The 13258-nt window shown below is 46.3% G+C and overlaps 1 protein-coding gene across 1 annotated transcript in view; it reads right to left on the minus strand.

Moving 5' to 3' along the window:
• LOC117395595 (atrial natriuretic peptide receptor 1-like) overlaps nucleotides 1-13258 on the minus strand; it is a 59876-nt gene that overhangs the window by 39738 nt on the left and 6880 nt on the right. Inside the window, exon 2 of the mRNA XM_059020179.1 lies at nucleotides 6065-6252. Within this exon, the coding sequence (XP_058876162.1) occupies nucleotides 6065-6252 (188 nt within the window). The remainder of the gene's footprint in view (nucleotides 1-6064; nucleotides 6253-13258) is intronic.

Genomic DNA, 13258 nt, shown 5'->3' on the forward strand with positions numbered 1-13258 from the left:
TGGAAAAAACTGACTATGCCCTATCTGTCACATTCGATTGAATTCAATTCAATCCAGTCTCATCACATTTAATTCAATTCAATTGCATTACATTGAACTGGAGTCAGCTCTGGCAAATTCAGTTCTATTTTCTATATTCATGGATACAGTGTAATGTTCTACACATTTTTAATTCAAACATTATTATTATTATTATTATTATTATTATTATTATTATTATTATTATTCTACACAGTGAGCAACAGTCCTATACACTGATTTCTTTTTTTAAATATTTATATAAAACATTCTGTTTTCCAATGTTTTCTCAAAACTGCTTCTTTCATTCTTAAAAATAAACACTGCTAGCTTTGCGATTTCAAGACCCTGTATTATAACATGTTAACAAAAAATACACACCAAACTTGGGCATGTAAGACTGTAATTCTATACTGGGTTTCTGCAGACAGTGATAAATGACTCTAGTGAGCACTCTCATGGTTTATATGTGCCCGGAAACCCTTGATAGAATTACACGGTTATTCTGCACAGTTGGGTGTACATTATTATTATTATTATTATTATTAGACTTTAAATTTTAGAGGGAAATTCTACCAATCTGATAATTGCAATGTATACTTTTATTTATGTTTAATATTATTATTATTATTATTATTATTATTATTCATTTCTTAGCAGACGCCCTTATCCAGGGCGACTTACAATTGTTACAAGATATCACATTATACATTATTTCACATTATACAGATATCACATTATTTTTACATACAATTACCCATTTATACAGTTGGGTTTTTACTGGAGCAATCTAGGTAAAGTACCTTGCTCAAGGGTACAACAGCAGTGTCCCCCACCTGGGATTGAACCCACAACCCTCCAATCAAGAGTCCAGAGCCCTAACCACTACTCCACACTGCTGTAGTGAAGAACAAAATTAACTGATAAACTGAAAGCTCACCATTTCAATAATTAGCTAACTTTTCTGCTTCCTCTTCCTCAGATAGCCGGTAGGACTGTGTGTGTCTCAGTGTTCTTAGAACATTCATCTGCCAGTCACTTTCACACTTTCAAACTTGCATTGCTTTTTAAATGGAATGCTTGTGCAGTAACTAAAGCCATTGGGTCATTCTCATTTACATAAACCATGACTATAGGTTCTTCCAGTAGTGCGAGGCCATAGCTCATTCATTAATTAGCCACTCCCTCGTTCCTGTTCAGGCAGGAAGCTCCCTCTCTTATTAACCGCACATCTTGTTAATTAACAGGCCTCTTGTTAGTTTTTGTTTCAAGAGGAATGTGTGGAATGCAGGGTGATGTCAGGGGGGGGGGGACTCCCGCGCATCACAGCGAGGTAACCACGGCAATGCAGGACATTCTAGAATGAGGTTAGTACAATGCTTCTGCTAGTTGCACTGTATACTATAAGCACAGCATTTATTCTCAGTGTCTAGGATATTCACTGAAAAACAAACCCTGGTCAGTATGAAGCTGTTTGTGCACAGAGACCCGACACAAACAGCTTCATACTGACTGCACAGCACACCCTGCACAGAGACCCGATACAAACAGCTTCATACTGACTGCACAGCACACCCTGCAAAGAGACCTGATACAAACAGCTTCATACTGACTGCACAGCACACCCTGCACAGAGACCCGACACAAACAGCTTCATACTGACTGCACAGCACACCCTGCACAGAGACCCGACACAAACAGCTTCATACTGACTGCACAGCACACCCTGCACAGAGACCCGACACAAACAGCTTCATACTGACTGCACAGCACACCCTGCACAGAGACCCGATACAAACAGCTTCATACTGACTGCACAGCACACCCTGCACAGAGACCTGATACAAACAGCTTCATGCTGACTGCACAGCACACCCTGCACAGAGACCCAACACAAACAGCTTCATACTGACTGCACAGCACACACTGCACAGAGACCCGACACAAACAGCTTCATACTGACTGCACAGCACACCCTGCACAGAGACCCGACACAAAAAGCTTCATACTGACTGCACAGCACACGCTGAACAGAGACCCGACACAAACAGCTTCATACTGACTGCACAGCACACCCTGCACAGAGACCCGACACAAACAGCTTCATACTGACTGCACAGCACACCCTGCACAGAGACCCGACACAAACAGCTTCATACTGACTGCACAGCACACCCTGCACAGAGACCCGATACAAACAGCTTCATACTGACTGCACAGCACACCCTGCACAGAGACCTGATACAAACAGCTTCATGCTGACTGCACAGCACACCCTGCACAGAGACCCAACACAAACAGCTTCATACTGACTGCACAGCACACACTGCACAGAGACCCGACACAAACAGCTTCATACTGACTGCACAGCACACCCTGCACAGAGACCCGACACAAAAAGCTTCATACTGACTGCACAGCACACGCTGAACAGAGACCCGACACAAACAGCTTCATACTGACTGCACAGCACACCCTGCACAGAGACCCGACACAAACAGCTTCATACTGACTGCACAGCACACCCTGCACAGAGACCCGACACAAACAGCTTCATACTGACTCCACAGCACACCCTGCACAGAGACCCGACACAAACAGCTTCATACTGACTGCACAGCACACCCTGCAAAGAGACCCGACACAAACAGCTTCATACTGACTGCACAGCACACCCTGCACAGAGACCCGACACAAACAGCTTCATACTGACTGCACAGCACACCCTGCACAGAGACCCGACACAAACAGCTTCATACTGACTGCACAGCACACCCTGCACAGAGACCTGATACAAGCCAGGCATGGGCTCCCTGCCAGCAGCACTGACTCCCTCACATTACAAGAAACCAGCTGTGCTGGGACTCCGGCAATCCCAGTGTTATTAACCAGCATACGGCTTCAAACCTTGTGATGCTGCTGCTGTATGAAAATACAAACAGCTTCTTATTTCGGTCCCCATTTCTACCAATGGCAGCCTGCCTCATGCCACTGTAGCTGCCCTTGTGCTACCATGGTATAATACAGAACCACCGTAGTGCCACTGTCTGTCTGTCTGCATGGCCATTGCAGTGCCACTGTTTAGTTTAGTTTAGTTTCTTCACTTTGTGCCCACAGGACCAGCACAGGTACATCTCAATAGTGCAGCACTAATACAGAGAGAGACCAAAGCAGACCAAACTCAGTAATAAATAATACAACAATATTATACATCCAAGTAATATCCATAAAAACACACATATACACACGTGTGTACATCTAATTAACGCAATTAACTAACTAGCGCAGTGGAAATTTATAAACAGAATTGGGCGATTAGAAGCAGAACGAAATGCAGGTTCAAATAGAATAAGGTGAGTTGTTAACTCAATCATGACAGCAGTGTGGAGTAGTGGTTAGGGCTCTGGACTCTTGACCGGAGGGTCGTGGGTTCAATCCCAGGTGGGGGGACACTGCTGCTGTACCCTTGAGCAAGGTACTTTACCTAGATTGCTCCAGTAAAAACCCAACTGTATAAATGGGGAATTGTATGTAAAAATAATGTGATATCTTGTAACAATTGTAAGTCGCCCTGGATAAGGGCGTCTGCTAAGAAATAAATAATAAGGGGGTTCTTAATTTGAACATTGTGAAACTTTTTCTTTTTCAGCATCGGATTGCAGGGGCTTTGCTTACTCAATAGCATTGTTCAAATCCATCCGGAGCAGAGGAAAATCTAATGGGTGTCAATCACACCTGATGCTTTCTTATTGGCTCAGGATAGCTCCGCCCCCCTCGATCACAGATCAGAAACGACTCAAACTGCAAGCAGAGAAGCCTGTTGTGTAATTGACAGGGTTCATGGGGTTCCTAAGAAGAGTCCCAGTCAAATACACAAGCACAAGAGATTTATTAAACAGATCTCAAAAAGCCTGTATGTAGAATATCACAGACACTTCATTTGCTCACAACCCATCACAAAGAAACCCCAGTCATGACACATATTGAGTCTTCACTCTCAATATCAGCACGGCTGACATGACCTGCTTGAGACATTCATAGCTGAATTCAACAGCAAAGTAAATTGAAAACGGTGACCTTGTGTAATGAACACAAAAGCTCTTAGCTGGATTGATTTAACTTGTGTAATAACAACAGAGCAATGCACAGGGGACAGAGAGACAATGTGTGCTTTATATAGACACTCTAAATTATATCTGTGCTCAATCTCTCACAATGACTTTGAATTCCCACAGTGCATGTCAGAAATCACAGCACGCTGCCCAAGGTCATACCAGGTGTGTCTGTTTAATTCAGTGTTACACAAGACCATGTTTTCAAAGGAGTTCACTCCCGTCTTTAAGTTTTTTGAAAGAGGTGAAATGCCTCTTCATTTTAGAAAACTACAGCGGAACAGCTAAGTGATACAGTCCAGGTCTTCCAAGCGCTCTCTCAGGGTGTTTGTGTCTCTTTAACAGTAAAATGATTTTTTCTCCTTTCAAAAAACAGGAGGTAATTCAAGAATGGAGGAAGTGCCCTGAAAATACGGTTCATTGTGTCCAATTATAATGTGAAACTATCGCTGCAGAAAACACCACACACTGCTCAGCTGAGTAAAAGCTGCTGTTATCATTGCTGCTTCTTAAAATCAGGGGTTAATTTGTGTCGGATCGCACAGGACACCAGATTTTTTGACAAAGTGAGAATTATGAAGTTTGCAAACAACGAACCATATGAAAAAACCAAAAAGAACTGTATACATAACATGTAAAATAAAAAAATGCTTTCCTGTTGCATGAATTGAATGACAGCCGTGTTCTGTAACGATATGTTTTAGGAAGCGACGTCTCTCAGTAAGAATATTGCTACTTTTTTTACACCCTGTGACAGGCTGGCTTGCAGTGGTGACGTCACGGACCAGGAAGTAACTGAGTCAAAACAGTGGGTGAAGCTGAATGCAACGGCATTCAGCGTGGATTTATTAATAAACAAACAAAACAGAAACCAAAGGGCACGAGGGCCAAACGAATAAACAGACAAACAAGTAAGTGTCGTGCTGGCTAATCCAGCACGTTTTAGCAATTGTTAATTCTGTAGTATTATTCTCCTCGTGCTCTCTCTCCAATCTCCGCTCTCCCGCACTCTCCTCTCTACACTCAGCCCCGAGTGCAGAGAGCTGCAGGTTTATATACTCTGGCCGAGGGATTAACTAGTTGTTAATTATCTTATTACCCCTCGGCCAGAGTCTGCACGCGTTTGGTAAGGATGCATGACTGTCAGCTAGTTAAATAATCAGTAGCTGATCAGCCATGCATCCTCACAGGGTTTTTAAATATAATAATAAAAGACGCAGCGCTTTTATCCGCGCCGCAAATAATAATAAATAGGGGCGGGACACTCCGCCACACACCCCAAATGGTGAAACGCCAAAAAACTAACTCTCCTCACAACAGCAGTGCCCGGGCTCCTGCTCCTCAGATTAGTCTCCCAGCCGCTGGTATCGTTCAAACATGAAGATGATGTTTAAACACAGCGAGGCAAAGGTGGGCATGCAGCTCCCAACACCAGCAATGAGACACAAAACCTCCCCGATCCACAAGCAGAGGGGAACTTGAAGCATATCTGGGAGCTGCTGTGAATCAAGGGCAGCGCATTACTGTAAACATCTTTGTATAAGTCTATTTTCTAGGTATTTTTAGGGGGTCCTAAAAAGGGGGTAGCGACTTATACACCAGTGTGACCTATAGGCTTTTTCCTGAAATTGTTGTTTCAAAAAGGGGATGCGACTTATACACCAGTGCGACTTATAGATCGTTTTTTACGGGTAGTTCTGGAAACAAAAAATGCATTCCCTTTTCCTTAATTATAAAATCTGTGACTTTCTTTAAAATGTATTTTTACAAATAAACCTCTGCTTAAAATGTAATAATCTCTCATCTTAGATCTCAGACTTTTTTTTTCAGTTCCTAAAGTTCATACAGAATTTGGAAAAAAAAAAGGCATTCAGTTTTCTTCCCTCCCTGCTGAGCTGGAGGGAAGGCTCGGGGCGGGGTTGTGAAAGTCTCACCTGATAGGCCTCCTTTGCGATGACGTCATCGGCGTCGCCCCTGTACCAGGGGCGGGGGGGCTGGGGCTGGAGGCTGGACCCAAAGACGTCGATGTAGAAGAAGGCGAACTCCCCCAGGGGCAAGCCAGCCCTGTGCACGTGCACCATCAGCTGCCGAAAAGTGTCCCACGAGCAGCACACATACACAACTGTGAGACAGAGGGAGGGAGCGGGTGAGCTGCTAGATAGTGTCCTACAGGTATACACACACACTGAGAGAGGGACAGAGGGACCCTTACAAGAGTTCACCATAGTTTTTCCCTCATGCTTTTCCCATGTTGCACTATGCATTTACCATTGTTTACCCTGATTCGGCATGTTTATTAGCATGCTTCGTCATGCCTCGTTTTTCTTTACAATGCTTTCACTGTGCTTTATTATGTATTACTTTTATAATGGAGCTGCTAGATAGCGTCCCACCGTCAGCATACACACAGAGCTGTGGGAGCGAGAGGCAAAGAGGGAGGAGGTGCTAGATAGTCACGCAGTAAAAGCACAGCAAAGTGTAATAAAGCATAGGGAAGCATTGTAAAGCACAGAGAGGTCTGGTAAAGCATAGGGAAGCATTGTAAAGCACAGAGAGGTCTGGTAAAGCATAGGGAAGCATTGTAAAGCACAGAGAGGTCTGGTAAAGCATAGGGAAGCATTGTAAAGCACAGAGAGGTCTGGTAAAGCATAGGGAAGCATTGTAAAGCACAGAGAGGTCTGGTAAAGCATAGGGAAGCATTGTAATGCACAGAGAGGTCTGGTAAAGCATAGGGAAGCATTGTAAAGCACAGAGAGGTCTGGTAAAGCATAGGGAAGCATTGTAAAGCACAGAGAGGTCTGGTAAAGCATAGGGAAGCATTGTAAAGCACAGAGAGGTCTGGTAAAGCATAGGGAAGCATTGTAAAGCACAGAGAGGTCTGGTAAAGCATAGGGAAGCATTGTAAAGCACAGAGAGGTCTGGTAAAGCATAGGGAAGCATTGTAAAGCACAGAGAGGTCTGGTAAAGCATAGGGAATCATTGTAAAGCACAGAGAGGTCTGGTAAAGCACAGGGAAGCATTGTAAAGCACAGAGAGGTCTGGTAAAGCATAGGGAAGCATTGTAAAGCACAGAGAGGTATGGTAAAGCATAGGGAAGCATTGTAAAGCACAGAGAGGTCTGGTAAAGCATAGGGAAGCATTGTAAAGCACGGAGAGGTCTGGTAAAGCATAGGGAAGCATTGTAAAGCACAGAGAGGTATGGTAAAGCATAGGGAAGCTCTCCCAGCCCTAACACTGAGCTGTGCTCTTCTAATTGGAATGAATTAAAAGCGAGATGACCTTTAACCCTTCTGCAAACAGAAGTATGGAATCCTATCCTGATAAAGATCCAGCTCGAGTGGAGCTGGAGAGCTGTGATTAACGCTCATTATTTCTCCTTGGTGTTGTGATGACTATGAGCACGGTCGTCCTCACAGCCCTTATAAACACTCCAGCGGTAATCAGGGGCTCACAGCGGCTTGATGTGTAACACAGCACAGTGAGGGTCGCAGGTGTGGGTCAGGGGGGCAACAGTTACTGAGGGGTCTCTGAACCCACAACCTGTCATTGGTAGAATGGGACCACAGTGTGCTAACTTTATTATTATTATTATTATTATTATTATTATTATTTATTTCTTAGCTGACGCCCTTATCCAGGGCGACTTACAATTGTTACAAGATATCATATTATTTTTACATACAATTACCCATTTATACAGTTGGGTTTTTACTGGAGCAATCTAGGTAAAGTACCTTGCTCAAGGGTACAGCAGCAGCGTCCCCACCGGGATTTGAACCCACGACCCTCTGGTCAAGAGTCCAGAGCCCTAACCACTACTCCACACTGCTGCCCTATAACTATACCCTTCCTGAATCATCTTCAATGGCAAAGCAGACAGAGAGGCAGGGGAACTACAGTGGCAATGGTTCTGTATGATACTGAGGGGCAATGGTAGCACAAGTATAGGGCAGCTACAATGGGATGAGGCTGCCATTGGTAGAATGGGACCACAATGTGCTAACTATACCCTTCCTGAAAGGGGCACTACAATGGCAATGGTTCTGTCTTTTACTAAGGGGCAATGGTTGCACACACACACACACACACACATACACACACACAGGCAGACCACACTAACACACTCTCTCTCTCTCTCTCACACACACATTCCAGTTCTTGCTGGTAATTCTGTGCTCTCTCACTGGTGGGTTCAAGATTGTGACACAGGGGTTTTAATGGTATCTTGTATCCATTGTTCCAGTGTTTTCCTGGAAAAAAGGATGCAGGACGAACACAAAGCTAGCGGGCAGCTCTGCTGATGGAGACACTGACACTATCCTGTGTGAACCCGCAGAGTCCGCTCCCTGCAGGGAGATTTACTGGACCTTCCTTCCCTGACAGCTTCCTCTTCCTTCTTGACTGGAGGCTTGCTTGGGCTGTTCGAGAGAAGGGAAGGAGGGAGGGAGGGAGGGGAGAGGAGAGGGGGTGGGGAGCGGGGGAGGAAGAGTTAGAGGTGAGGAGGAAAGAAGGGAGATGGAAACAGGGAGATAGGAAGAGAGGGAGAAGGGGAGAGGGCGAGGGTGAGGGTGAGGGTGAGGGGAGGAGGTGAAAGGGCAGGTTTGCTTGGGCTAGACAATCACTACAATACACACGGACACACACACACACACTGAGACACACACACTGAGACACACACACACTGAGACACACACACACACACACACACACTGACACACACACTGAGACACACACACTGAGACACACACACACACACACACACACACTGAGACACACACACTGAGACACACACACACACACACACACACTGAGACACACACACACACACACACACTGAGACACACACACTGAGACACACACACACTGAGACACACACACACACACACACACTGACACACACACTGAGACACACACACTGAGACACACATACACACACACACACACACTGAGACACACACATACACACACTGAGACACACACACTGAGACACACACACACTGAGACACACACTGAGACACACACACTGAGACACACACACACACTGACACACACACTGAGACACACACACTGAGACACACACACACACACTGAGACACACACACACACACACACTGACACACACACTGAGACACACACACTGAGACACACACACACACACACACACACACACACTGAGACACACACATACACACACTGAGACACACACACTGAGACACACACACACACTGAGACACACACACTGAGACACACACACACACTGAGACACACACACACACTGAGACACACACTGAGACACACACACTGAGACACACACACACACTGACACACACACTGAGACACACACACTGAGACACACACACACAAAAAAAAACACACACTGAGACACACACACACACACACACAAACACACATGAAGACGCAGACACACACACACACTTTGCAGGCAATTGCCTGAGCTGAGGTTTTATTGTGGGGGAAAGACATTTTCAATAAAGCAAAAAGAAAATTAATTTAAAAAGAAAGAAATGAACCACACTTCAGAAGGGGAGCACGGGGCTGACGTGCGGGACTTTACATGTTGAAATACAGAAATATTAATACGCAGATTGACTTGATGCTTTTGTTTTTAATAATGTTAAAACCACTCACTGTTCCAGGAAGTGAACTCTTTCAGCTCAGCATCCTGTACAAACCATTGTGTAGGATTGACCGGGCTCTACAGGATAACCCAGCGACATCCACACAGCTCCCTCCTCATAGAGAGAGGGGAGAGGAAAGAGAGGGAGAGAGGAGAGAGGGGAGAGAGAGAGGAGAGGAGAGAGGGGAGAGAGAGGAGGGGAGAGAGGGGAGAGAGGGAGAGAGAGGGGAGAGAGAGAGAGAGGACAGAGGGGAGAGAGAGGGAGAGGGGAGAGGGGAGAGGGGAGAGAGGAGAGAGGGGAGAAGGGAGAGAGAGGGAGAGAGGAGAGAGGGGAGAGAGAGAGGAGAGAGGGGAGAGAGAGGAGGGGAGAGAGGGGAGAGAGGGAGAGAGAGGGGAGAGAGGAGAGAGAGGGGAGAGGGGAGAGAGAGGGAGAGGGGAGAGGGGAGAGAGGAGAGAGGGGAGAAGGGAGAGAGAGGGAGAGAGGAGAGAGGGGAGAGAGAGAGGAGAGGAGAGAGGGGAGAGAGAGGAGGGGAGAGGGGAGAGGGGAGAGAGAGGAGAGGAGAGAGGGGAGAGAGAGGGAGAGGGGAGAGGGGAGAGGAGGGGAAAGAGGGAGAGGGGAGAGGGGAGAGGGGAGAGAGAGGGAGAGGGGAGAGGGGAGAGAGGGGGGCGAGGGGAGAGAGGGGAGAGAGGAGAGAGAGGACAGAGGGGAGAGGAGAGAGGAGAGGGGAGAGGGGAGAGATGGGAGAGAGGAGAGGGGTGTGGGAGAGAGGGAGAGGAGAGAGGGAGAGAGGGAGAGAGAGAGGGGAGAGAGGAGAGAGGGGAGAGAGAGGGGAGAGAGGGAGAGGGGAGAGGGGAGAGATGGGAGAGAGGAGAGGGGAGAGGGGAGAGGGGAGAGAGGAGAGAGGGGAGAGAGAGAGGAGAGGAGAGAGGGGAGAGAGAGGAGGGGAGAGAGGGGAGAGGGGAGAGGGGAGAGATGGGAGAGAGGAGAGGGGTGTGGGAGAGAGGGAGAGGAGAGAGGGAGAGAGAGAGGAGAGGGGAGGAAGGGAGAGGAGAGAGAAGGGGAGAGGGGAGAGGAAAAAGAGAGAGGGGAGAGGAAAGAGAGAGGGGAGTGGGAGAGGTGGGGAGGAGAGAGGGACAGGGAGGGGGAGAGAGAAGGGAGAGGAAGAAGAGAAAGGAGAAGAGAGGGGGAAGTGGGAGTAGAGGGGAGTGGGAGAAGAGATAAGAGAGGCGAGAGGAGAGGAGAGAGGAGAGAGGAGAAGGAGAAAGTGCAACAGTATAATTCTCTGAGTGTAAAACGCTCTGACCTCAGCAGCCCCACGTGATGTCTGTCCCTGCGCTCTTCAATGCCATGTTTACATCGTCTCCCTGGTCCTCTCTGTTAATACAACTGCACTGACACACACACACGCAGGCACGCACACGTTACACACTCACACGCACACACACACTCACACGCACGCACGCACGCACGCACGCTCCCACTCACACCGATGTGATGTTTTATTGAAATCCACTCCAGCGCGGACACAGACTTCAAATCTTTAACGCGGACGCTTTTTAAAACTCACTTTCTTTAATTGAAAGTTGCCCTTCTGCCTCTGTGAGTCCCTCTAGACTTTCTCTTTGCTTTAAAAACGGAAATAAAAGGACAAATATATACAATAAAACACTGAGTCTCTGTTAAATGGCCTCTCTAATGACAGTGGGTGCAACGTGCTCGAACCCGTTTGATTTAAACCCGCAGTGGTACGTTCCACCAGGCTGCCATCAGTGCACACCTGAGGAGGAAACTAATTCAGACATACTTTCAATTACTTTCAAACAGAGACCCTTCCCGTGCTGGCAAAAGCACTCCCCCTCTTATCTCTGATTGGCTACTTAACGCAATACAGCTTTCTCATTGGCTCTGGCACTTGAATGAAACATTCTGATTCATTTCAATGAAAAGTATTTTCATGATGAATCTGATATTGGTGCTTGTTTGTGTTTGGGAAGATTTTCTTTATAAAAAGTAGATTCCTGGTGTTCTGGATTTACATTTTAATGACTGTAAAAAAAGAATTTCTCCCGGCTGTCTGTCTGCATTGTAGTGCCTCTGTCTGTCTGTCTGTCTGTCTGTCTGCATTGTAGTGCCTCTGTCTGTCTGTCTGTCTGTCTGTCTGCATTGTAGTGCCTCTGTCTGTCTGTCTGTCTGTCTGTCTGTCTGTCTGTCTGCATTGTAGTGCCTCTGTCTGTCTGTCTGTCTGTCTGTCTGTCTGTCTGCATTGTAGTGCCTCTGTCTGTCTGTCTGTCTGTCTGCATTGTAGTGCCTCTGTCTGTCTGTCTGTCTGTCTGCATTGTAGTGCCTCTGTCTGTCTGTCTGTCTGTCTGTCTGTCTGTCTGTCTGTCTGCATTGTAGTGCCTCTGTCTGTCTGTCTGTCTGCATTGTAGTGCCTCTGTCTGTCTGTCTGTCTGTCTGTCTGTCTGCATTGTAGTGCCTCTGTCTGTCTGTCTTACAAGTTTATCTTATCATCTTAATCACAAGTACCCTGTTTTTTCTTTTTATTCGGCATATTTCTTTCAAACATTATCAGAGAATGAACAGTTATTTGGTCCCTTCTCTTCAGCGAACTAAAATGAAATAGCACTCACTAAGTTGCTTTTGTTAGTCTGAAACTTAAAAGCTTACTGTATACGAAAACGGATTTGGGTTTAACCCAGTATTCGAGGCTGTAGTGCAGCTGGAGTAACAGATGAAGTAACAGACGTGGTGTTTGGTGAAGGAAACAGCTCACAGGAAAATGTCAGATTGTCACTAAAAGTGATGACTTGTACTTGTCTTGCAATACGATTCCATATCACTAGCAAACAGGCGTGATGAATTGATTGATCGGTCGGAGAGCGGACCATTCATCGATCAATAGATGTCGAGATCAAAAACCATTGCAGTGCCACTGTCTGTCTGTCTGTCTGCCAGTGAAGATCATTCAGGAAGGGTATAGTCACCATACTGTGGTCCCATTCTACCAATAGCAGACTTACCCTATTTAGCTGACCTTGTGTTAACATTGCCACTAGCATGACACAAAACCACTATCGTAGTGTTGCTGTTTGAATTGCCATTGAAGATCATACCAGATCAGGACCCCCCCACCCCCCCACACTCAGGACAATAGACAGCCCTGGAATTCTCATCAGCAATCTGTCATTTCCGCACATCCATTATTCAAAGACAATGGCTTCCCTGCAATGGGGGGGGTGAAGAATCCTGCAGGACTCCAGCATGGCAGCCAGACTGAGGAGGAGTCACCAGGGTGAATGGCTGTGCTCTCCATCTATTACATTCCAGTGGCTTCTATAACCTCAACCACATCCTGTTCGATATGCTGCTTGCTTTCTGTTTCATCGCTGTTGTTCAGCTATCCCTCACAAAAGGTTCAGTTTGCTTTTCCCCATGTTTATACAATGCATTTACCAGACTACGGTTTGCCAGTTCTTTTCCATATGCTTT

Source organism: Acipenser ruthenus, unplaced genomic scaffold (genome assembly GCF_902713425.1).
Source record: "Acipenser ruthenus unplaced genomic scaffold, fAciRut3.2 maternal haplotype, whole genome shotgun sequence".
NCBI classification, from domain to species: domain Eukaryota; kingdom Metazoa; phylum Chordata; class Actinopteri; order Acipenseriformes; family Acipenseridae; genus Acipenser; species Acipenser ruthenus.